At 44.7% G+C, this 26,111-nt stretch overlaps 1 protein-coding gene across 12 annotated transcripts in view; it reads right to left on the bottom strand.

The window, feature by feature from the left end:
• Positions 1 to 26,111, bottom strand: part of PPFIBP1 (PPFIA binding protein 1) — a 101,852-nt gene that overhangs the window by 29,825 nt on the left and 45,916 nt on the right. For 9 of the 12 annotated variants that reach the window (XM_063395473.1, XM_063395478.1, XM_063395477.1 and 6 more), the window contains 5 exons: positions 16,954 to 17,109; positions 14,904 to 15,109; positions 4,118 to 4,204; positions 2,830 to 2,943; positions 2,153 to 2,284 (listed from right to left, as the gene is read on the bottom strand). In XM_063395473.1, the coding sequence (XP_063251543.1) occupies positions 2,153 to 2,284; positions 2,830 to 2,943; positions 4,118 to 4,204; positions 14,904 to 15,109; positions 16,954 to 17,017 (603 nt within the window). In that variant the 5' untranslated portion in view covers positions 17,018 to 17,109. Of the gene's footprint in view, positions 1 to 2,152; positions 2,285 to 2,829; positions 2,944 to 4,117; positions 4,205 to 9,267; positions 9,464 to 14,903; positions 15,110 to 16,953; positions 17,110 to 26,111 lie in introns of those variants that run through there. The other 3 variants (XM_063395483.1, XM_063395482.1, XM_063395485.1) reach the window with 3 other exon arrangements.

Genomic DNA, 26,111 nt, shown 5'->3' with positions numbered 1-26,111 from the left:
TTACAACTAATTAGACATTCATATTTTCACTGAACCAAATGGAAATTAAGACATAATATCCCTTCCAGTGTTTAAGCCTAAGCGTTTTTACAGCTATATAAAATGTTGAAATAAAGAAGAAACAATATAATAATATATATCACACTAAACAACATCATTCTGGTTTGCAAATGGAGGGAGAAACATTTTAGTAATAGTTCATTAGTTCTGGCATAAATACCCTTGATATAAATCCATATAGTCCCTAATTACAGTAACTACTATTTTAATAAAATTTAGGTCATTTTTATCAACGGCATTTAATGTATTTCAAAGAGGGAGTTCTTCATAGAAGAGAAGTCTCTGGCACAGAGATTACAGATTACAGTTTGTGGTGTACTCTCCACACTGGAACCATTTTTCTGGGAACCTGTAGCTCCATGTCCACCTTCTTGGTACTCTGCGCTGTGCAATGAAATTATGGAAAGACTGCAGTTCAGGGGGAAACAAAGAAAGGGAGTGCAGGAGAACTCTACAATATTCAGTAAAAATAGGGATAGATATAGAGGAAACAAATCACTCAAAGCTCAGTCACATTTGTTTCCGTTTCTGGAAAGCACAAGAAACCAGAGGGTGTTCGCAAATGAAGATACAATAGAACCCAGGTTGGAAAGCACCTGCTCCCTGTGGTCATCTGGATCAAACCTTGCCTCACCACAGCCATTTACTGCTGGTGCCAGCTTGTTTATCCCTCATTTGGGCTGCTTAGAGTAAGTGTCAGCCCACAGAGAGTTATTTGGTGTGTGCTGTAATTCATGAAAGAGCTGAGCTCTGTGTGGGCAGAGCCCCAGGAGAGCTGTGAGAGCAGCCAGCTCTTACACACACCTCCCACGGATGCAGGAGACCTTCAGTGATTCCCTCCACCCTTCCCCCCTGCCAATTTCTCCACAGTGCCATGCACAGAGCTCATCTGCACTGCCAAATCAGCTGCTCTGAAGGCAGTGCTGTGATCCTTCAATAACACCTGTTAGCAAACTAGAGGGAAAGGTAACCGGAGGCAACAGGGATTCATCCCACAGCTTGGCAGCACCCAAGGAAATGTGCTGCACTGCAGGAATGAATACTGCTGTCACTACCTAAAGAATCACTTTCAAATCTGAAAGTGATACAAGTCATTAGTTTTCAACCTGTGGACTTCTTTGGGTCAGCAGATTACTTCAGACAGGCTCAAAGAGCAACTCCAAAGCAAGTCTGACTTTTGTTCTTGAACTTGCAATACAAGTGAGGAATGGTACTTTACTGGAAGCTGAAGAGTTGGGAAACCACTGGCAGAAGTAGAAAGGGTAATTCTGTGTCCTGTCATGGCAATATGGCTCCTCTCTTTCTAGAAACGCATGACATCTGGAACATCCACAATCATAACAAACACCTGACATTTCAGCTCATTTATGAATCCAGAACTGCAAATTTCGTTCTGCTTCATGGGCAGACTCTGAGGTATTTCAGATATGGGCTCTATCATCTTGTCAGGACAGCTCAGCTGGTAGCTGGGGTTTCCTGGGTTTGCCCGCCTGCATTGAGGCTTTCTGGCTTCCAACATGACCGAGGTTTAGTGACACAGACCTGCAGCACAGAGGGAAATGCCTCGGGAAAGCATTGCCAGGGCTGGCAGCTCCACCTGGCTCTGCTCCCCCCGGCCTCTGGTCCTGGGCCCCTGTAAGGCTGGGGTCTGAAATCAGGCCTCCCAATACCCCCACACCGAGTCAGCTCAGTCTCTGTTACCAATCCCGAAGTTCTTTTACTGTGCTGTGTCTCTGCACATGGGAGCTTTTTGTACTCACACCAGGCTGAAGCACTTGCCTCAGACATGTCTTACTCAGGTGACAGTCTCATTTGCATCAGGAAAGTGCAGTATGTTCATGATTTTATTTAAATCAAACTTAAATCCATCCCTCCTGAGACCTGACAGCCAGAATCAAAAACCGCCTTAGGAAATCTTCCTTTGTAAAACCAGAATTTAACAAAGAGGACACTTTTTACTTTAAAAGGAACATGTTCTAACCTTAAAGATGAGTCCCCTGCTTGCCTGACAAACAAAAAAATCCCAAAAAATGTTCAGGTAATGTGAAGACACACACAGCTTTCACAATTTATCCTGTTGGGGTTTACTCACCTCTGTGTCTCTGAATCTGTCCTCATAGTCCAATCTATCCTTCTCTACAGATGTAAGCTTTAATTTCAGAGTGGAAATCTCTGCCATAAGATCCAGCTTCTGAGTTTCAAGGGTTGTTCTGCTTAAAAGCTCCTGATTCAAGATACAGAGGAAGAGAACGGAATTATTTACCCAAGGGGAAGAAAACAGTAATTTATTGTGACAGCTAAAGGTCTCCTTCATGGGGAATAGCATCACCCTCATCCTTGCACTATGTGAAGCCCTGAGACACAGCTATTATCCATCTGACAGATTCCAGGCACCTAGGGTGCATCTGGGATCACGGGGGCACTATCACGGGCTGGCTGCCAGGACAAGAAAAAAGCCTGTCTGTCATCACAGTCGCTCTGGGCAGCAAGGAGCTGTAAGGGGAATCCACCCATCCAGCCAGAAGCTTTAATCTAAGGCTCTTTGAAGTTCAGTGGGGAAGGACTCAAAGGAGAGCAGAACTGGATTCCTGCACTGTAAAGCAGCACTGACATTACTAAGTACAAAAGACTTTAAAGCAAATATGGTAGAAAATTATTCCTTAGTTGAGACATCAAGGGCTGCAACACCTTGAAGGGCACTGCTCTCACCAAAGTTTGTTAAGACAGAAGAAGACAAGACAGCAGGACAGACATGGAGCTGTGAAATACCTGCTGCAGCATCTCCTCCGTGGCATTCAGCTTCTCCCTGTGCTCCTCCAGGCAAAACTCCAGATCCCGGATCTTTTCTCCTTGGGCCTCCACCTGGTCTGTAAGCACACTTACCTGGAGAGCAGGAAAAAAGTGATGCACGTTTAACACCTTGCACCTGTGCTATATCTGTCAGCTGAAGAACTGCAGGTGAGCAGCAGTGCTGGTTGGGCCAAAGATTAACTGGGACCATGCAGGGAGGAAGAGGAGCAGCAGAGCTCTGCAGTGAACACAACACTTGGCAAAGGGAGCAGGAGAACAGGGAAGGCTCTCCCCTCACACTTACTAGAATTTCAGCCAAAGTTCTGGCAGACACATTGCAATTCTGCAGCTCCCTTCCTCACTAAAAGTTTTCACAAGGGGTGGCTGCTGCATTTCCCTACCAATAATTATGATTTTGCTGTGACAATACATTAACCCATTAGCTCCTACCTTAACCATCACATAAACCTCACTGCTTATAATTTATTCTCCTTCCCAAGTGATTGCACACAGTGTACCATAACAAGCACTTTCCCCCTTTTCAGAACAATAAAAGCAAAGGAGATTAAAACACACAGCCAGAGGCTGGGTAAGACCAAGACAATTTTTAAGACTGCAGACAGATTTCCATTTTGCCTTTTCTGAATGAATTTTATCGTTTTCAACAGGCTCTTCCTGCAGTACTGCTGGGAAGGAGGGTGAGCTGCCTAAAGCAGAGCTCAGTGCTGTCCCAGCCCCTAGGCTGGGTCCACATCAGGGAATGCCACGTGTGCAGTCCAAGGGTGCCAGGTGTTCCTGGCTCCAACAGCAAGAGGAAGCCAGGGCTGACCCCATCCAGCCCAGCAGCAGGTGAGCAGGACCACCAAGGAGCTGCTTGTCTTCTCCTGCCCACTGGCCAGTCCTGCAGCTTTTGTCACCTTTCCTAAGGACAGCACAACTGTCTCCTGATGCAGACATCATGTGAATGGCCCTGGGAAATGGTGATCTTAAGGATATACATGGATATAAGTAGGTGGCTGCTCTACAGACCTGCTCCACTAACAAAATTCAAAGAAAACAGATACACAGACAGGAAGACCTTTAGATTTTTCCTGCAATCTAAATTCACACCTTTCCCTAATCTGGGTTAATTCTCACATACCAGCAAGTCTTCTGAACACTGTCCAAGACATCACAACTCTAAATAAATCCTTAGGGGTTTTATCACATACTATCAGACAGTCTTGTGAATGTAAGAGCAGAAAAAATAATTTGGGTGACAACTCACTTGCAGAACAAGAGATTCCTTATCATTTTCCAGACGAGCCAGCCTTTCTTGATAAACATCTCCATTCCCAGATATGTGTCCATTAGTCTGGAAAAGACAACAAATATTGCATAGTCAGCTATTGTGCCACAGTGTCATCCAACATTACCAAAAAACTTAATGAGCATTTTTAGTCTGCACAGTTTAAGAACAGGTTTGAAGTATTCTCCAGCCTAAGGGTTACAAATCAAATATACATTCAACAAAGGACACACGACCACCATTCAGGAGAGAACTGTTCAGGGGCTTAAAGATGAGAAAGGAAGAACCTTCTGGTGACCCAGTTCTGCAAAATTCACTTACTGTGCATTCAGCATTTTGCTAACAAAACTTGGACTCATTGCTATACAACACTAAGCCATGCTTGCAAAGAGACAAATACCCTGAGACATTCAGCAAGTGAAAAAAGCCAAACATACAATCTACAAAATGTGTATTATGCTTCTTGCAAGTCATACACACAGTCAGAGACATCCTTTTACATCAGGCACATTCTACTGGGTATGGGTGAACGTCTGCACTCTAAACACATCTCTTTGTAAAGTTGCCTGAGGCTAGAGACAAACAAGAATACATGTTAATGCTATCAGAGAGTTCAGAGGAATCAGCAACTTTCTTCATAATAACTTCAATGCTCTTGAGCAGTGGGAAGGATTTTATTCTATCCATATTCAAAGCTGTCTCAAAGCACTTCATGATCCATGCCACAATCAGATCTCAGCTCAGAAAAGCCAGTCTTGTTCCTATCATGGCATAAATCGCTTAGAGGAGTCTGAGAAGCTGCTCTGAAATCCAGGCTGCTCAGCAGAGACTCCCAACAACGCTGAGGGGCCCTGATTTCCTCCTGAATAGGTGATGAAAAGAAACTGGGTGACTGATCCTTGTGCCACTGTGAGCCTGCAGCACAACCCTGGCTTGAGAGCTCACCACCACTCAGGAGTTCCAAGTCTCCAGCTCCTGCTTTGAATCTCCCCTGATTACAGAGGATACCTCAGAAAACCTCCTGGCTAAACTCCTTTTCTAAGTTACATGTCTGACCTTGGGTGGTGGGAGAAACTGCCTTTTTGAGCCTGAAACAATAAAACTCCCTCTGGCATCACTTAACGATATGACATAAAGCAAAGAGGAGGAGGTAAAAATATTTAACCTCACCTCTGTGCTCTCAAGAAATCAGTCTGTGTCCTGGCAAGTCTTAAATCACTGAGCAGTGCCAAAGTGTCTCCCAAGCATGAAATTTCACTTGGTGACCATAATATCTCCCTCAAAACTGCTCTAGCAGACTAGGAAAGGATGCTCTCTATTAATTTGTACCAGTACCTCATCACAATGATCTGAATTAAGACCCTGTATCTGAATTATTTACCAGCACAATACTAAGCCACCTGACCACTCAGACATTCCCCTAAACTTCTGAGTTTACCATATTTTCCCCCTGACCTCTAACAGAATTTAGCTCATGACATTCAAAACCAGTGAGATCTTCTGTTTTGTTATACTTCAACTTGGGTGAAAGAATTCAAACGAAACAAACCTTTTAGCTGTTCAACTCGTACATTATGCTTCAGATTTTGTGACCTGAGTTGTTTGTGAAAACAGGACTGAAGGTTTTATCTACTTTTGCAGCTCTGCAACTCCCTTGTCCTTTAAGCCCTCCAGTATATCTCAAGCACTTACTCAGCCTGCATAAGAACAGCACCTGTATTTTGTAACATACAACACATTCATCAGTGTGGTGCATGTGTCTGATGTAGGAAAGTGGTATCCATCCCTCACTGCAAAGACACCTCTCCATGCTGAGAGGAATGAATATGGAATTCCTTGCCAAAGCACAGACTTGACTCCCTGCCTCCCAACCACCACATCAGCGCCTGAACCACTGACCCCCGATAGCTCCAGTCAGCGTGCCCAGACACAAATTAACTAAAACCCAGGACTGCGGGAAGAAAGAGTGGGGAGGGAAGTCTTGGTTTCACAGCACGATTAAAATGTCTGTGAAAACCAACGAGGTGAGAAAGCAGAACGTTAGTCATTGTGCACAGCATCTTGCCAAGACACCTTTGTTGTTAAACTCCCGTTCACATTTCTCAGGAAAATTCCGCTTGGCTCAGCACGTCAGCCTTGGCTTTAAAGTAGGAGTGTTTGGAGAGGGAGAGTTCAGGCTGCAGCTGCACCCTGCCATTGGAAAGAGGTGATGGGAACCCCAAACAGGACAAGTGCAAAGGCTGTCGCCCACAAAACAAGAATTAGTGCTAACAGAATCACAGACTCATTAAGGCTAGAAAACACCTCTAAAATCATCAAGTCCAACCATCAAACCAGCGCCAGCACCATGTTCACCATTAAATCATGTCCTCAAGTGCCATATCTACACATTTTTTAAATCCCTCCGGGGAGGGTGACTCCACCACGCTCCTGGGCAGCCTGCTCCAAATGTTTAACAACTCCTTCAGGAAAGAAATTTTTCGTAATATCTGATCTAATCTCACCCCTGGAACAACTTGAGGTTATTTCCTCTCATCCTGTCAAACACTTAGGGCACTACATCTATTCTTTGGGAGAAACCTTGCAGAGATGCCTTAGTTTTGCAAGCTGTGTGTACTGGGTGCAAAGATCTCTTTTTTGGGTATTGCCATAAATATTTTCTAAAATCTGCATAAACCCAGACCTCCTGTAGCACACCAAACCCAGAAAATTCTCTGTACAACACAAGAATTGTTTGCTTTTTGCCTCAAGTGTTGTAACTTCTGTATAATACCTGGGACTGACTCTTAATTTGAGGCATAAAAAGGCAAGAAAACCCTTGACTCTGGTTCCAGTGGAGAAAATGATGATAGCTGGAGAATGGATGATAGAGAAGGACCATGGCAGTTATTTCCAAGAGCAGCAGCCTGAGCACTGCTTACAGTGGTGCACACATCCAGGGCCTGCAGGCACTGGGCACATGACACCTTCCCAGATCTTTGCTCTGGACTGTCTTCAAAGGTAGAAAGTTGATTCCTGGCATGATATTCTTCCCAGAGAGATGCGAAGGGAAGAGGGGAGATGAAACATATGACAAGAACAGAGTAATAATGCTAGGGAGCAGAAGAGAAATGGAGCAGGAATATGCTCAAGCATTGGATTTAGGAAAGTAGTGCATCAGGAGATGGGGTGGAGGGAACCCCAGTGGGAAGGAATGGGCTGCAGGGAGGTCTGAAAAATGCCAGGAGATCTTGTGTGTGCAAAACCTGGCTGAGCAACACTCAGAGTGTTCCTCAGGAGCACCTCCTCACCAGGGAATCTGCATCCTCCCCTGGGACTGAGCCAGGCAACTACTCAACCTGCAGAGCAACAGCTCTGCTTTGAGGGGGAAGGAAAGAAATAAAACAATAAGAGAAGCAAAAAAGAAAAGCAAATATTTGATTGAACAGCAACTACAAGCATATTTAGGGCATTTGGTAGTTCTGGATCAAATTTGTATCATTTAAGTCAATAAAGGATTAACATACTTTACTAGCTGTGTAAGACAGGCTTTCCATTTCCCAAAGAAGGCTCTTTTCATCAGCAACTGAAAATCCATCTTCAATGAAGCAGCTAGATTTTGCTTGTGTTTTCAATGTTAGTGACTAATTGCAAAACACTATATGGGAATGCAGATTTACCAATACCAATTTTAATCCTAAAAACAAAAGGACAGTTGTCACAATGCCACTGAGGCTTCACAGAAGTTTGAGGTCAAGCATTTACTTAAAATGCCTTGTAAGATTGGACCCAGTGCACTTGTAAACTCTGCAAGATCAAACCACAGCTAATCTGTGGATTGATAAACAAGTGTGTAAAGCTTTGTCTGTAATCATCTAAGTGTAAAAATCCATGCTGCTCTGGAGGAAATTATTCCTGTAGACAGTAGATGCATCACCAAACTTCCACAGCTTGCCTGTCTTCAATCTTTAATCCTTTTTCCCTGGAACTGAGCTAGCATTCCAAACTGCAGGAACATTTCTAGTGGCTGCTGGTTTAAACCTCCTAATAATAATAATAATTAAAAAAACCACATTTCGTCTCAGTTGCTGAATTCTCCTTTCAAAAATAAACCTCATATTTAGCCTATCCCAGCTGATACCCTCATTTTCCTTCATTTTCTCTTCTGCTTTGGAGATGAAACAAGCAGCACAAATCACACTGCTCTTGCTGTATGTGCAGTTTGGTTTGTATAGAAGGAGCTGCCACTCCACAGCATCATTTCCCTGTGCAGCAAATTGCACTGACTGTTTTGACCACCACATCAAGTCAACAGTTGGGCAAGTGAGCCTTTCCCAACACCTCTTTCCTGACCATCTGGAGTTAAATTAGAGCTCATCAACATGCTTACTGGTTCAGATCATTACAATACACATTACCTATGCTCAGTTAAACAAAGCTGCTGCTGTTCTGCTTGTTCCCTCAGCTTCAGAGCCCCTTGCAAGAGGGTTCCTCCGGCCTCAGCTACCTCAGCATCACTTGGCGTGCCTTGGGCAGAGCGTCCGGGTTTCCCAAGCCAAGTATCCACCACTGTGATACAGACCCGTGACAGCTTTACCCTCTGTCAGCATCAATCCCATCCCAAATCCATACTGGTCACACTGTCTGAGCTGGTGTGTAACAGGTTTATGTGGGAGCCCACCTCTGCCCTCCCAAACCAGCCTCTCCTGCATTTCCCGCTTCCCTGCTCGGAGTATTTGCAGCCTGTTCCACATACTCTAGCAGCAGACCTGCTGCTAAGCTTTCCCTAAAGTTTACAGGTTACTTCCTCTGCAGAGAATGACAAGGGGAGAAATAAAAACAACCACAAAGCCACTCAAAGCCCCCCATATTATATTTTAAAGACTTCACTACAATCAAAGTGAATTCTGAAAGAAAAGCAGCTGAACACAGCCCTTCACTCAGGCATTTACCTGAAACATTTTGTAAGCATAAATAACACGCTGCTGCACAGAGAAGATGCAACCTTTCCCCAATACTCCGTTTCCTCAGCAGCAGCGCAGCTGGTGCCTGGTACAGGAGAAGGATGAGAGGCTCATTCCCAGCGCTGCCCAGCTATGGCTTGTCACCGGGAGAAATGCAGGAGCCAGCACAAGCAGAGATCTCCTTACCTTATTTAGCCAGACGCAGTGCCCGTGAATGTCCCAGCTATACTCCATGCTGGTCATGACTGTTTTCATGCATTCACGGACGCCAGAAGCCGAGGCTGAGGGCTCCGGGCTCCTCTGAGCCGAGGTTAAGTGACAGCAGGTCCCCTCGCCCAGCCGAGGATGGAGACGAGCGGAGTGGGAGACGTGGGAAGCAGCAGCGCTCCTCAGGCGGAGCAAGCAGCTCTGGGGAATTAACACATCAAAGCCCGGCACGAAACTCCTCCAACCCGGCAAACACAGCAGAAGGATGCAGCAGGGAGGGGCAGAGCAGCAGAAACCCGACCGGGAGCAAGGACAGCCCCACGCAGGGGTCACCCGGCCACCTCCACCCTCGTTCTTGTCACCAGCGCAGCCCCCTCCTCCGGACCCTCCCGGAAAGCATCCGACCCAACATCACAGGAGAAAAGAGCAATTCCCAGCCCTTCACCTGACCACAAATAAACAGGAGGGGCTTTCCTAGCAATTGTAAAAGCCGCAGGAGCACATGTAATTGAGTTGCAGACGCCAAGAAAAAATGGAAGAAAAAGTTGACTCAACTGTCCCAGGTCTCACAAGTGGCTTGTTCCAAGCTTATGTCATACTTCAGAATGATGTACCAAGCAACAGTAATAACCAATCTCTGCCCTCGGGTTCAAGTTTCAATTGACCCTCTACCAGCAGCAGCATGACAAATTCTTAGTATTTTTGACCACAGAGCCCAGCTCCAAGAGTCCTATGAGTATCTCAAAAATCAGTTTTACTATTATAAAGAAACTTCTACAACTACCACTGATAGAGAAAAATATCAAAACCATGAATGCTGAATAACTCAGGAGATATCAGGAGAGCAAAGGACGAGCAGAAGCTGTGCCTTTTAAGCCAAACTGATTCATTTTAGATTGGGAATGGTGATTTTTGATGGGTTGTTCTTACTGCCAAAGAACTCATCCCCGAGGCACGAAGATGCCCTGCCGAGGTGTACCATAAATGAGCCCCTGTTATCTTCCAGTGTTAAAAACACACCAATCTGGAAGATCACCCTTCACAAGGAGCAGGGTCCTGTGCTTCCAGAACTTTGGGAGGTGGATCTCTCATGGACAAAACGCATTGCCAGCAGGGAGTGGATGATGACAGGCTGACACAGTATCACAAGACTCCTTTCATATTGCAACTTTGAGGAGAGATCTCATACTGCTTGGCGGTAACACCCTGGTGCCACACATTAGCATAGGACCTTTTGATACCTAAACTCAACATAAGCAGAAGCTGAATCAAATGACTGCACTGTACACCCACACCAGGATAATCAAACAACAAACTTGGGATTGAAGACAAGATTTTTTTTTTCCCATGAGTAAGAGATGACTTCTGGTTAACCAAACCGCTTCCTCCACTTGGGAATAACCCTCTCGTCCAAATGGGTCAGGACACCTCTGTAAGATTATAAGCTATGTCTGTCCATCAAGGAAAATTTCTCTCTGAAAGCTAATATCCCCTCATATTAACTCTCATTACTCCCAGCTACTCTCTGGAAGAATCAAAGAAAAAAATGTTTAAATCTGCAGCCGGTCTGTGAGGCAGCAGCAACACACTGGATTGCATGAGCCACGATGGATACCTCAGCTCAACCATCATCCTGAGAGCTGAAAATGTTCTGTGGTTGGACTTGATGATGATCTTAAAGGTCTTTTCCAACCTTAATGAGTCTATGATTCTATATGATTCAAGAAACCTTTGGAGGCCATAAAATTTCCTTGATCCAAAAGTCAGTTTCAGAGATTCACTTATGGAATGAACATAATTATTAAAATAGGCGCTATAATATATATATTTAAATTAGAAAGTCACTTCCAAAACTAAAATCTCAGCTGCATTTGCTGTGGGTTTTAAAGAAAAAAATATTATGTTATCCTGACTCTTTCACTTCAGGGGCACGTCCTTCAAAGAGGAGGCACACACCAGGACCCACAAATACAAGTTCAGATCAGAAGCATGGGGAAAATGGCTCTGAGGTGTGGGAAGGCACTGTCCACCCACTCCTACCCTTCACTCTTCTTTTAAACAAGACACAGTTGGTTTCTTCTTTCTGGGAAGGTTGTTGCATAAGATATATTTTTAAAAAAATGCAAAACAAACCCCAACCACTTTCAAGAAAAGTAATAACCAGAAGGAAAACTGTCTCTTGTTTGTTTCAACTGAAGAAAATCTGGAGCAACACTCACGGCTGGGAGCAAGGTTTGAGAGAATTACTCTTCAAGAGATGGATCTATCAGCTTCCAGCTGGACACAACAGGGCTGCCTTGGACTTGCAAAATGTGGAATTTTGTTTAAAATGGTTTTGCTACTGGTACTGATGTTAGACATTACTAATTCACTGCCTGTACTGAAGCCAGAAGCTCCATTTTCACAGAGTACAGCACATGCCTTATTAAGGCGCACATTGAAACACACTAAACATTTCTGCTGATCAAGAGGATTCTGAAAAAACTCCAGAACTCTGCAATAGTTATGACTTGGCTATGGATTTCAGGCCTGGCTCCCACTGAAAGCATGGAGTCCAAACATGTTTGAGCTCAGAAAGGTCTCAGTCCCTTTCCAGGCTTGGAACAAATGGCCTCGTCTGTAGTTTCAGCCATGACATTTGCCATTTGCACATGGAGATGTGAGCAGGGCTTCAGCAGCAGAGATCAGCTTTGAGCTGCAATGACATGTTACAGTTAAACTGACTTCTCTGAGCAGCAGAGAGCTGCATGCACAACTTTTCCCAGCTCCCCTTGGGGACCACATGATGGATTCTGTTGGAAGAGCTGTGCCAGATGTCCAGGCTCTGTACGTGTGCTCTGGTGTCACGTGGCCATCTGGCACCCACCCATTAAAAAAACAAAAAGCAGCACGAGGTGTTTTAAGGCACTGGTCCTTTATGAGTGCTGGCACACACACTGAGAGAAGCAGAAAGGAAGAGGATCAAGGACACATGGCAGTCCATTCTGCCATGGCAGGACTGAATGCTCTGCCCTATTTTACAGAAACTTCGGGTGACTGCTGTCATTCCCTTTCCCCAATCTGGGCACCAGTGGCTTGGCTGCAGGAGCCAGGGGAGGGTTTTTCTCCTGTGACACACTGTCTGGCAGCAGCAAACACTATTTTTGTTTTCCTCTGAGACACAGGAGGCTTGCTTACAGCCCCACATGGGATGTCACACACCCATCCTAGGGGATGCAACTTCATGCATGGAGGATTAAACGAGTTTCAAACAAAGAAGGTGTCTGCCCTTCCCTGTAAGGAGGGGCATAATTGCAAAAAACCTTCTTGCAAATCATCAAGGCACTTCACATGACACCTCCTTGCTCAGACAGGGACTGGTGACACCGGTGACACCTGCAAATCCTGTAGCTGTAGCACACTAAAAGTGGAATGTTAAGTTTTTCCTACGAGAGGCTTTGAGGATGACAGAGAATACAGGGTAATAATTTGAGGCAGAATAAAGAGTAATTGAGGCATAGATGGAATAGCAATTTTCCGCAATCTTTGGTACTCACAACCCCTGCACATCTTTTCCAGTGGTTGGGAGGGACTAAACTGAATGGCACAACAGAGCCCTTCCTCTCCTACTGAGCCCATGGGTGCAATAAAAACCCACTGCTGTCTCACTGCCATTAGGTGATCACATTGTGTGGGTCTGAAGGGCCCCATTCCAGACTCCTCCAGCCAGGCACCCCAAAATCACACATCTGCCATCACAAGCAGAAATGACTGGTCTCCACCTCATTAATCTCAGCAGGCATTGCAGCCTCAGCCATGCTGCTTGGGCCCCTTTCCTCCAGAATGACCTGCATGGGATCAGCACCACTGAACATGGCCTACAGATGACTGTGAACACCACGGGAAAGTGCAGTTTCCAAGACTGTTTATCTGGCACATCTTTTTGTTTATCAAGACCATAGTTGCATGAAACCTGTTATGGCCACAGAGAGCGGCGAGTAGTTACAGCGATGTTCACAGCTGTATGTTACACAGGCAGGGAGTGCTGATGTTAGCAGGAACTCTGCCTGTTTTAAAAACCTGACTTCAATGGAACTCTTGTCTCCTCCTCCTGATCTCAGCATTGGCTGCCACAGTTTGACAGTGGGGGCGAGATCCAAATCCCACTGGAGGCAGTGGGAGAGCTCCCACATGCTTCATTAAGTTTCAAGCATTTCCAAGTGAGTAGTTCAAAGCAAAGATTTAAAAACAGGAAAAAGAAGGCTCTCTCTTCAGATCTTTGTGCGAGAGCTACCGTAGCAAGTCCAAGGTGCCCATCTGTCCCTGCATAGCTGTGCTCAGCCCCCATGACAGCAGATGGCACAAAGGGCTGCCCAGTGCCAGCCGTGGCAAACGCAGCCCTGCACCCAGCAGTCCTCTGGGCTGCGGCTGAGCGCTGAGATCAATCCCTTTGTCGAGATAAAAACGCTTTCTGCGAGATCAGCCTTGACTCCAGGGAGATTGAGTCCCTCCTAGGGGCTGCAGTGCCCATCCTGGGAAGGGAGCAGGCGATGGTGGCCCAACAACAGCGGCACATGGGGCACACAGAACACAGAGCCACCACAGTCCTGCAGCAGCCCCAGCCTTCACCAGGGCTGGCACCCCAATTTCAGCAGCATAGTGTCACCTTGGCCAAGACCCAGTGTGTGACACAGCAGGAGCTGGCCACTGCTGCAGGATGGATTTGACAGACTATGCAGTAAGTGCCTGCCCACCACCATCACTGTGACAGCTGTGGTGAGGCTGGCTTAAAAACCAGTGTGGCCTCTGGGGGAACTCCTGACTTCCACTGCTGGAGCTTCCCCAAAACCTGCACACACCCAAACCTCCACAACACAAACCCTGCCACACACCAGGAGCACAAGGACTCTTCCTTGGCCTTGCCTGGAAGCCACCAGTCACAGGGCACCTGGAGGCAAACCCAGCAGATTCTTCAAAAATGATGCTGTTTTAATTCACCTTTTGGTAAGTACACATTTTGTTTCCCAGGGCAGTCTTTGGGTAACCTGCACTTGGATAATCTTTGGGTTTTTTGGGAAAACAAAGTCTTGGGGTAAGAATTGCCTTGTCAGGTATATTTTTGTGTATTTTTAAAGTAAGGTGACAAAATCGGCCATTTCACAAACACAGAATATTTAAGTTTGGTTAGGTATCCAGATTAAAGGGATGCAGAGCTTACACCACTCCCTTATGTTATAAATCATGTAAGGAAGCCCAGATAACACTGATCCCCATAGAAAAAATGCAGCCAAAAAGGCTTTTTACTGAAAAGTATTCAAAACTACTTCTTTTCTCCCACTTAAACATCTGATTCTTAGAAAAAAGTCCTTCCCCAGCCCTCTGAGATGAAACTGCAGTTACCAAGTATTGTTTGCTCCCTAGACTGAGGCACAGTGGTACATCAAAGACAGCAAAGGCCAACCCACTGCACAAGGCATTTCAGCAACAGCTTTTCCAAGACTCCACACCAGTATCTCCAACCTAAAATCTCTTCCCTGATACCCACTCTAAGCTTTATAAACAGCTGTGTGAAGCAGAGCCAGTCTAGCCAACACCCAAAATGAGCCTGGTAGAGGTAAAACAAGGTGGAACTGCACCATTTGACTTTGGAGCCATTCGATGAGAGCCTCCGCCGTGGAGTCTGGGACCTGGCAGCGCAGCCCCTCTCTCTCGTCCGCTTCCATCATCTCCAGCAAGCCCCGCAAGTCCTCCACGAGGTGCAGCGCCCGCAGGCCCCCCATGAATGGAGAGGTGGGGGACTGGCAGTCAAAGATGCCATTAGAGTATTCCAGTGCCTTGGAACCTGCAGGGAGCAAAACGGCACAGGGGGTCAGGCACGGGAGGAGGGTTGGGTGCACCCTGAGGCTGGGAAAGGATGGGGGTTGTTCCTGGCAGGGTTTATCCCAACCAAACTCAGCACTGGTGCTTGGGGAGGGAAGCTCCAGCAGGAACGAGGTGGGCTGGCCCTCAGGGAATGCGAATGCCACAGCCTGCCCATGGGGTTGAGGCACGGACTGGGCTCCCGCTCCCTGGGATGAATTCCCAAGGCAGAAGGTGCTGCCAAGGATGGAACATCCTTGAGTCACCCTGCAGGCCCTGAATGATCCAAGTCACATTCCAGTGACGGTGTTCAGTGGAAACCATGCCCTGTGTTTTCCATGCAGGAATATGTTATGCTGCTCCAAGGCACCAGAAATTTTTTAAAATAATAAAAAAGATGATGATAAATTAGAGACCAAATCTTCTCCACAGGAAAAAATTTTAAACCCAGCAATTTGACACAGCAGCACTGACATTTGCATGTTAATAAAGAGAAAAATCTCTCATTTGCATAAACTCACAGGATGCATATTTGACCTACATTAGAAGTTGCTATATATTAAGTAAGAAAGGAAACTATGAATTTAGGATTAAGGTTGACTTAAGCCAACCTAGCTAATTCCAACTGTAATTCCAGTACCCTGATTTGTGACCTTAATTCTGTAATACCTCGGCACAATGAGACGTGTTCATGACAGACCCTCATTTGTGCTGTCAACTTTCAGAAACTACAAGAATATGCTACATATGCACTTCCATGAACTTTCATTCACCCCATCTGGCAAGTCACAAAAATCCAAGTATTCTGCTAAATTCCTACTGAAAACAATAAAGAGAAAAATAACCTCAATAGCACAGGAGCTGATATTCCTTTGTTATATTCCTTTATAGATCTATTCACAGACATGGGTAAACGAAGTCCGTGATGACTTAAATCTTCCAATATCACATTTTGTTTTCATATTAAACCTCATCCTGCCATAACCAACTTGGGCTCTTGGAAACACAAATACATGATCGGATCCAAATACCAGTGTCTACTTATGGAAATTACTGAAGTCACAGCTTACATGTATTTTTAGAGATCATCATGATCAAACTGAATCCCCTTTACATGTGTTCCTGCTATATGTCCTTAATATCTTTAGGCAGAGAAGAGTCATTGTTCAAACAAAGCACACACTATGTGATTATTTTTTCCCTAAGGAAAACTGCTTAAGTGGAACTACTAAAAATTTTATAACTGTGTTGATATAGTTGCGAGGGTATTTTTTGACTATTGACTTCTTAATCTTCCCCGCCTATGTGTTGGGTATTTATATTATTTTCTAAGTCACTAGACTCAGCTTAAAAGCAGAGGTTGTGTTCTTTGCGATGCCTCTCACTGGGCAACTTACAATTTACAGGTACTTATAAAAAATCCAAATGTTCAAGGCAGCTCCAAATCAAACATTTGGACCCAAGGCATTCCAATTTTGAAAAGAAAAAAAAAAGGAAAATTCAATTAATGTTTTAACTCTTCTGAGCTGAGGGAAGTTCAGAGTAGCCACTTTTGTGCTTGACTCTCCTGGTGCTCCAGCAGGAGCTGAACTGCATCACTCAGCCACTTCCAGCAGCCCTTTGAGAGAGGGTAGAAAAAAACCCAATACACAGATTCTGTAAGAATCTGTGCAATCCCTCCACCACGGTTATTTGTTAACTCTAAGCTGTAATGGAAGGCACCAAAAGCAATGCCCAGTGTATTCCCTTCTCCACCTGGAACTCTGTCTTCCCAGTGGAGAAAGCAGGACCCAAAAAGCAAAATAAACACCTGCCCCAGGTATTTACCTGCTATAATGCCATCCATCTGCTCCAGGGCCGCAGCGAGCATGTCGCTTGCATCACTCATCATCTTTTCTCAGGAACAAATCCCCAGCTACACCCAAGGAGGAGTAAAACGTCGATGGTATGAGCTGGTCCAGAGCCTCAAGTCTGCAATTTAACCTGCAAAAGAGAACTTAATTTCACTGCGTGTTCTCTGAATTCAGGCATCACTGTTGTCAGATCAAAAAGATTATTTACTGATCCCAATAAAACCCAGAGGTATTCACCAGGAGGCATGGACTGGGACTGAGGAACCAAAGCAGTGACCTGATGACCCAATTTCTAGTGGCCCATGGCCTGCTCTGCCCACAGGTCCATGCCACTGACAGGGCATCCCACAGAACTCCTTTGAAATCCCACATGGCACTTCCAGGAAGCTCACAGAGAAGATACAGGCCTTCCATCAGTAAAAGGGAGCTGCAACTCAGCAGTAAACCAGACGTGTGTCTGCTGTAATTTTCTCCCCAAGAAACAGAAAAAGTCTGACCAGTTGTCTGAGATTTTTGGATGTCTGACAATCCAGAAGTTCCTGGTATGGAACTGTCTGCCTACAGGCAGGATCTCTCAGATGCCCACAGCTCACTGAAGGCAGTGTGCATGTATGGACTATCCCTGCTCTGAGTTTAGCAGATTCACATCATTACAATGCAATGTGATCTCACTCCCAAACTTCTACAAGCCAGAAGTGGTCCCCAAAGAAGTATTTTCAACAGGTTGGAAAAGCAAGCCTGCCCAACACGCTGCTTGTAGGTGAGCTAGTAAACCAGAAATCCTGATGCACTACAATTTAAGCAGGTGCTTAAGAACTTGGCTGAAGTGGAGCTGCAGGGGTCAGAGGCATCTCCACTTCCTCCAGCCCACCACTACAGACACACAAACCACCAACACCACCCAGACTGCCTTGGCTTTAATCTAATGCACATGAGACTGCTTCTGCTATAAATACAGCTAGAGAACAAAGCTAAACAAACACCAGGAAGGAAAACTCGCTTTAACCTTTGCATGCCCTGCCATTTGGTTTTTGTATTAGGCTGCACCACTGCTGACATTTGCCCCAACATGAGCAATTAAGAAAGCAGTTCACCGTATCTCTGGCATAAGTCCTGGAAAAGAATCTACTAAAAAACAAACCTTAACAAAAATCCCTGTTATAAACTGATTTTTCCCTCCTACAAGTCACCTTATTGGTCTGATGCAGCTGGGAAGTAGCTCTTATTGGAGGCTGCCAGCCAGCCTGCTGAAATGTTATCCTTAAAATGCCAACAAACATTTCATCTTCCACAACAACATTTTTATTACATGAAGTAGGTCCAAACCCTAAGGTAACCTTTGAACAACAGCACAAAGACTGCTGTGCTTTTGGCAAATGCCTGGTTTTATTACATGGTTGTCAGAGTCAGGAAAACCAAGAGAACTTTAAACAGTCAAAATACCTGTAAGTGAAGATGTTGCAAATCTTAAAAAATGCAGTAGCATCGTAACTAAAGACTTTCAGCCTTCAAGGAGGAAGCCCCCAATTTTAAACACAATGTAAACATTCAGCTTCAATCAGTATAAGACCTGCCAGAATATGCAGATCCCACAAGACAACTGGTTCAGTGCCTCCACATCTGATAAAAATGAGCAGAAAATGCAGCTTTTGCACGCACATTCACTTGGAAAACACTGAAGACTGTCTCTTTTTTTAACTGCTTAAGATTTCCTGGCTCTGATATCAGGTCCTGCTCAAATATGGGTGTCTATGAAGGCAGAGTGTGAACAATCTGCTGTGCATTTCCCTCAAAGGGCAAAGAACACATGAGAAAGCCCGGGGCTTCTGCAGCCCCAGGCAAAACAGTGATTCCTCACAGCTCTAAGTGGAAAAAGACCAACAGCACAAAGCAACCACAAACCCACAGAAACCAATCAATGTTTGGGAATCAGAAGTGCACATGAGCTTTTCAAAGTGCAGGAACACCTCACGGGGTGAGTAAAGAAGACAGAGTCAGGCTCTTAGTGGTGCCCAGTGTCGTGGCAAGAGGCAATGGGCACAAGTAAAAACACAGGGATGTTCACTTAGAATTAAAAAGGGGGGAGAAGAAAAAGCCTAAATAAAAATAAATCATTTTTTAACAGGTTTTTTTTTACTATGAGGATGGCAAGTAATAGAAAGGGTTGCCTTTTTGGGGTCTCCAACCTTGGAGCTACTCACAGACCAACTGGATCCTGCATGGCACAGGCTGTTCTGAGCATCCCTGCTTTGGGCAGGGGCTGAGCTTGAGACCTCCAGTGGTGCCCTCCCACCTCAGCATCAGTAAGATCAGTGCAGCTGATGATCAAGCATTAAACATAGTCCTGGAGGCTGGTAGGAAAAACCTATGAACAGAGTGCTCCCTAACCACATTTGTTCACAGTACACCCCTTGACTCTCACCTTCTGGCTAGGAAATGCAAGAACTGAGGACAAGGAACTGCTAATTTGTACTTGTACAATAGAGCCATGGCTCGTAGGCACAGAAAAATCACCATCCTTGGACTTCATCCAGGTACAACCAACCCTCCTGTTTGCAAAAAGCATTCCTTGCTTTTCCTAAACAAGGGGTTTGTCCATGGTTGTCAGAAATCCCTAAGACAGCTCTACTGATGGGAGCAGATGGTGGTACCAACAGCATCCAAGAGACCTCCAGGTTACCTTTCCAGGGTGCCTTTCCTCCAGGGAAAGGCATGCTGCTTTGCACAGAGCTTCCTCCACTGCTACACCCAAAGGAGCTGCACTGCTGACAGCAGCAGGGAGAAATTTTAACATAAAACTTACTGAAGCAAGACCTTGCAAATACACAGACCCCCAAAAGCTCTCCCACCACTCATGGAGCATCTGTTAGCAGCCTGACCAAGCTCACAGCTGAGAAACTTGGAAAGGTGAAATCAAAAAGAACAAAAAGCCCCCAAGTTGAACAGCTGGGGATGATGCAACAAAATCCCATTTCCCTGGTTATTTGGTCCTAAAAATGGTCATTGAAAGCTAGCCTGGAACAGCACATCCTGCTCTGGCCACCTTCCCAGCACAGTGCAGCACATCCAGCAGTCAGGAAGTAAACTTGCTGTGATAGAAAAAAAATACTGGAAGTATCCTTCCCTAGAGAAGGTGTAGAATTGGTTTTGGTCTTTGCACGACTATCACCGGCACATGGGGAGGGGTGGGCAGAGGGCAAAGAGGACCTCATACACCAGGGGAGCAAAGGACCAAACTGCATGGAACCAGAAAAGACAGTAGGAAGAGGGTGGAAAGGGGAGGTGCAGAGGGAGCCAAAGAAGCACGAATGAGCAATCAACAGCCCTCTGTGGACTATAGGAAAGGGGACAACAATAAAACAGCAGAAGATTAATCCCTGTGCCTCGTGAAGGGCACCCTCTGACTTCATGAACTTAGAGAGAAGCTCAGCTGGCCACTGATGCAGTATATATTGAATATATATGTTCCACTCTTTCCTCTTTATGGCTTTGGTACAAATACAAATAAAACCTAACAGAAAACTTTGTGGCTTTGGGGTTTTTTTCTTGGCAGAGATTAAGGAAACCACACAGGTAACACGAACAAAAATCCATCCTGGAGGAGTGCAATGGAGCTCTTCAGGAAAACAATGCGTAGCTAATGATGACAAGCAGTTTAAATTCCCTTTATCCACAAAAGCAGGAAGGGGAAAATCATCATTTTAACACAGATATATCTATGGCAGGGCAGATGAATGATACATCAAGGTGCACACAGGAGACAGAGAGGCAGATACATGAAATCGACCCCTGGCATAACGTCACTGACAACACAACCTGAGAGGAAAGTACTGACAGTGCCCTGCCTGACAGACGATTTAAAATAAGTTTTCTCTTGCTTTCCAAGAAAATGATAACACTTACCTTCCTGTGTGCACAACCAGTGCCAGGTGGGGTGTGGGGGGCTGTTTGTACAGAGGCAGATCCCCCTTTTAGAGCTCCCAGCTGAATACCTCGCTCATGCCGACAAGAACAAGCATTGCTTCGTCAAGCCTGTATTTATGCAACCCACCATTAAAAAAACCAAAAATAAAATACAAATGCTGCTTTCTCCACTATCATTTATGATTAATCTTATCACTAGCTGGAATTTCTACCACATCCCTGGCTGTAACAGAGAAGACATAACATGGTCTTACTTGTTTAATGTCCCTTCCTCTGGTTCAAACGCACCAGCCGGTTGCTAGGGCTGTGCTGTTCACTTTTCAGTAGGTGGAGATTTTTTATTTTTATTTTTGAATGACATACAAACCCTCTGGCTACAGCACTGGTGAAGACGTATTCCAAACGGCTTACAGAGAAAACAAAACGCTGCCCTGCAAATAAACACAAGGAAAGCTGGAAAAAAAACCCAACAAGGGGCTCTGTGAATGGAAGTGCAGTCTGTTGGATGCAAACAGGAAAGCTACCTGGATATGGATTTCAAAATCTCATATTTAATTAGGATGGCAGACTTCAAAAAAGAAGGAAAAAAAAAGTGCTTAAGCATTTTACATATGTAGGAAATGATGGTTTTCCCACCCAGAGGCTGCCTCTTTCCTAGATCAAACAGCACACACAGAGGCATCGAGGGGCAACATCTTTGAGCCCATATTTCTGTTATTTTGGGGGTGGTCTCATTCTGGATCTCCACCTGCAAAGCACACCACGCTTTAAAGCCCAGAGGTTCAGCGAGTTAAAGGGACTCAGCTGCCTGCTGGCAGGTCTGAAGGCCCAGAGGACACACTGTGCCCTGGATGTCACCACTCTGAGGAAGGGAGGGCTGCCCTTTTGTCCCACTCGCCTTCCTCTTTGTGCACATGGGCTGCAAATGCTCAGCGTTGGGAAATAAAGCATCAGCTACAGATTATTTTTATGACATGATGCAATAAGATGGATGACTTAAGTTTCCCATTTCTCCCATTCACACATAACACTCCTTAAGCCAGGAAATTCTGATACACAGAAATTAAAACCCTTGATTAGGGCTTGTTTCTGAGAGCTGTTGAGAGTAAAAGAGGACCCCCAAGAGTTGGCTGTCACCTCAGAGCAGCCTACCACAAAAGTAAAATGAAAAAGCTAAGAAGTTACAGTCATCTTTTCTGGGGAGGGTGGGGGGAAAGAACCTTATCCACTGCAAAAGTAAGACCCTAAATGCTGTCAAAATCCATGTCCTGCATTCTCAGTCCTACGTGTACCAGATGACTGCACAAGAGGTCTAAAGCAACTTCTGAATTCATCTTTTTTGCCTCACTGCAATAAAAGAATACATCCTTAGCAATTAACTTTCACAAAATAAAGCTCTATTCCAAGAAGAAAAATGCCATTTCAGACACATCTATTTCTGCTTTTTCTGGCAGGCCAGAAGAGAAACACAAACACACAGAGACTTATTTACAAAATACATTTCAATCACAATTGCAAACAGTTTCAAATTAATTCAATCCAAATCCCTGGCACAGTTACTCATGGGATGTTTTGAAGATGCTCAACGACAGTGGCACCAGTCGGTAGCAGTTTAACACTTACTAATGAATATATTCGGGTAATTTACACTTGGAGTCATTAACATTTTTTCTCATTTAAATGACGACTCCATTTCATTCCTTCCAGGCCTGGGAGAAGAAACTAAAAAAGAAAATGGATTCTAGTTGAATACATTGCTCTCGTGTTTTGAAATAAAACAACAAATTAAATTTAAAAAGTCAAATTAGGAAATGCTGGAAATACCTCAATGGGAATAATATAGAGAAGTATCTTAGTTTGAGGAAGCAATGGGAATCTAGTATGGTCCCAGATACGCTTTTGGGCAAGTAATTCAGACATTGTCCCCCTTATCTAAGGTCACCATGTGGAGCCAGGTGTATCCATAACATTATTTTGGATAAAAACAACCCAAATACTGGAAAAGGCTTACTTTAAACTGATAATGTCTATTTATTTTTATAAATAAAATTCTGTTTTAATTTGCTGAGCTGTAGTCAATGACATCAAAGCAATACTGCTCCCCTATTACGCAGGACTACAAAAAAAGCAACAAATGTCCCTTTGTTCCCTAGGTCTAGATCCTTTCTTTGTTCCCTGAATTTCATTATTTCTTTATTATACAACAAATGCTATTTATTTCCTTTAACTGATAAAAATGAATGGAAGCACACTGAGGATAAAAGCCCATCCCATAGCACGTAAGAAACTTCTCGAGATAAAAGGTTTCAAGCTGCAGAAATTACTTTAAAGTACTTTAAGAGCAAAAACACAGAAGTCCTCCCAAAATGTAAATGTTTATACCTGGGAAAAACTTACCTCAAATCACACAACTTTTACTACAAACCAGTTGAGTCACATTCTGCACTTTGCCTTAAAATTTGTTAAATGCTCTGGTCATAAATCAAAAGCTCAGCCTCAACAAGATAAGCATCCTTGAGATCCTTTGACAGAGATGCATACACAACAAACAGCTTATGTAAACACCTGAAGTCTCTGAGTCAAGGTTTATGGCTTAGATTCATATCCATTTACAAAACAAACCCTTTATTTGGGTCTCCAGCACTGAAATCATTCTGGTTGCTTATCTCTGCTATCCTACTCCAGCAGCTCTTTTGTTGTTGTTGTTGTTGTTGCAATTGAAAGGAAATTTAAAAACCCGGGTTTTACACTGACAGGGGGTGTTGTTTCGTGGGCTCTGAATGCTGGATGACAGGGAGGCAGTGCCTCACCTGCACAGCAGCTGTGTGATGCTAATACCTGTCTGCACACCCTCTTCAGACTCACTTCCACTCCTGTCTCACAAGCAATCCAAGGTCAAATGAAGTAAAAAAACAAAACAACAAACACCCCCCACAGACCACTTCAGGCTGTTCCTGTTTCACCGGTTAACTATTTAATAGTCTTCAACTTCTCACCTCAGAGAGCCTGAGAACCAATACATTATTTTCTCACTTGTTTTCCTTGGGTCCACTGATTAGAAAAACAAATGAGATATTCATCCCTGACTCCAAGACTGCTAATACAAGCAAGGAAATGCCTCACATTCCCCAGCAACATGTTACTGACAGACTGTGGCCACACAGCCTACAAAACAAAAGGGGCACTGTTGGGTGACAGGCCAAAAGGTAGTTCTTAAAAATACTTTAAAACCCACCTAGTCCTGAGCGCTGACACACGCTTAGATCCCATTTCATAGCTTGTGCCACTTTGTTTCAATGAGCTGCATCCAAAGGTTAGATTCAGAAGCCTGCAGGTTTGAAAGGATTAGGCTCTCCATTTTGGACCTTCAGGTCTAAAGGTTTCCAGATGCACACTTTCAGAGTTGGCATTGCACAAAGCAGAAGTAGAGGGCACCATAAAATCCATATGGACATAAAGGTTTTATTTATTTATATATTATTATTTATACAAAAAAGTCCATAAATAAATCAAATATTTAGCCTGAATGGTGTTTCAATACGTGTCTGTAGAAAACAACAAAAAAATCCAACGCCTTGTAATTTTGCAGCATCAACTGTTACACATGGAAAATCTGTGTATATATTGCATCCTTCCCCTTTTATCTGCCTCTGATTTTGCTGTGTTAAGATTTACCTTTCAGGAGTAATACGTGAAACAAGAGTGTGATATCTGATGCACACGTTTGTGTGTGAGGATACTTTTGTTTTTCAAAGACTCATAATCTCTGAGAACCTGAGGCTGCCAGTATCACCACTGCACCACTGCCACAACACGATTTGCCATCTCAACTCTCCTGGCATTTTAAAAATGAAGCAGAGTAAAATGCAACTTGGTTAAGGAATCTTTGTTTGCCATGTAATAGAATGGGCCTGAATTTTAATGAGTAAAAATAGTAGAAAAGTGAAAAACAATAAATTATTGGCTAACTTTCCCTCTGATTTTCTCTTTTTCTCCTCAAAAACTTGTGGCTCTCTTCATCTTCTCCTAAACTGATGCCCTTCGCCAATAACTCACACTGGAACTTCACCAACAGCCTTTGTTTAGGTAGCACAATTGGGAATCTGAGAGAGTCCACATCAAGACAAGTTGCTTCAGGCAGCACATGGACTTTAATCACAAAAATGGACATTCTACCTCTGACATTCCTGAAATACTCGATGTGGGTTCAAAACACAGACTTCAAATTTTGTGTTGGTTCTCAGCTTTGAAAAGGGACAAGTGGCTCACGGGTAAACACTCTGAAAAGTGTTTGTTCTCCTCAAACAGTGACCTCTGACGCTCGATAATGTGGATGGAGTGTGCTATCCCACAGCCAGCCAGAGCTGCCACAGACCCTGCAGAGCCAGGCACTGCCCAGCTGCTCCACAATGGGATGCCTCAGCCCAGGCAGCGTGGCTCTGCTGGGATGCAGTCCCTCATCCCCTCAGGACCATCCTCTCCTTACTCTGGGACACGGCCTCTGCTGACTGCACAGCTCCAGAGCCACTCGTTGATGTTAGGGTGAAGAAGAGGCACACACACACACACAGAAGGCATTTTCCCAGTGCTGCCTTCCCACACCTTCTCTCAACCACTTCTCTTCCCCATGTCCCTTCTCCAATCCTGAGGGAAAGCATAGCCCCAGGGAGTTCAGTAACGTTGGAGTAAGCAAAGTCTTTTTATTCTTTTTTATTTTCAGCCAGGGAGCAGAGTGCTGTTGATTTTGTCTTGCTTTTTCAACACCCAAGTCCCATTGCCAAGAGATGAAGGACAAAAGCTGTGTGCTCTCAGCTCCAAGAGAGGGCCTTTCTCTTCTGAATGCTGCACTGGTGAGTAGCAAGCAAACAAATCCCAAAAACCCCACTACTACTACAGTGCAGCCTTAAGGAATCATATGCTGTCCACACCATTGCTTGGCCAGCGAGCCGTGTATCCTGCCTACCCTTGTGCCAGCTTTGCTCCTCAGCACCAGAAGCAATTTAGCAGCCAGGACACAGGAATCAGCTCTTTTGCTGTTCATTCCTTTCTCCTGGAAGCCTACAGATGGCTCTTCAGGGTACAGATGTTATCCTCTCCATCCCATCTCAACCTCTCGTGCTCTTGCACGACTGACACCTCTGCACCATCCCTTGCAGAAAGACATTTTCAGTCCTGGTGCCCTGCAGCTTCCAGCATCACCCGTGGCTA

The sequence above is a fragment of the Prinia subflava genome, chromosome 4 (assembly GCF_021018805.1).
Source record: "Prinia subflava isolate CZ2003 ecotype Zambia chromosome 4, Cam_Psub_1.2, whole genome shotgun sequence".
Classification (NCBI taxonomy): domain Eukaryota; kingdom Metazoa; phylum Chordata; class Aves; order Passeriformes; family Cisticolidae; genus Prinia; species Prinia subflava.
The sequence above is the reverse complement of the archived record's forward strand: the minus strand, read 5'-3'. Positions and strand labels throughout refer to the sequence as shown.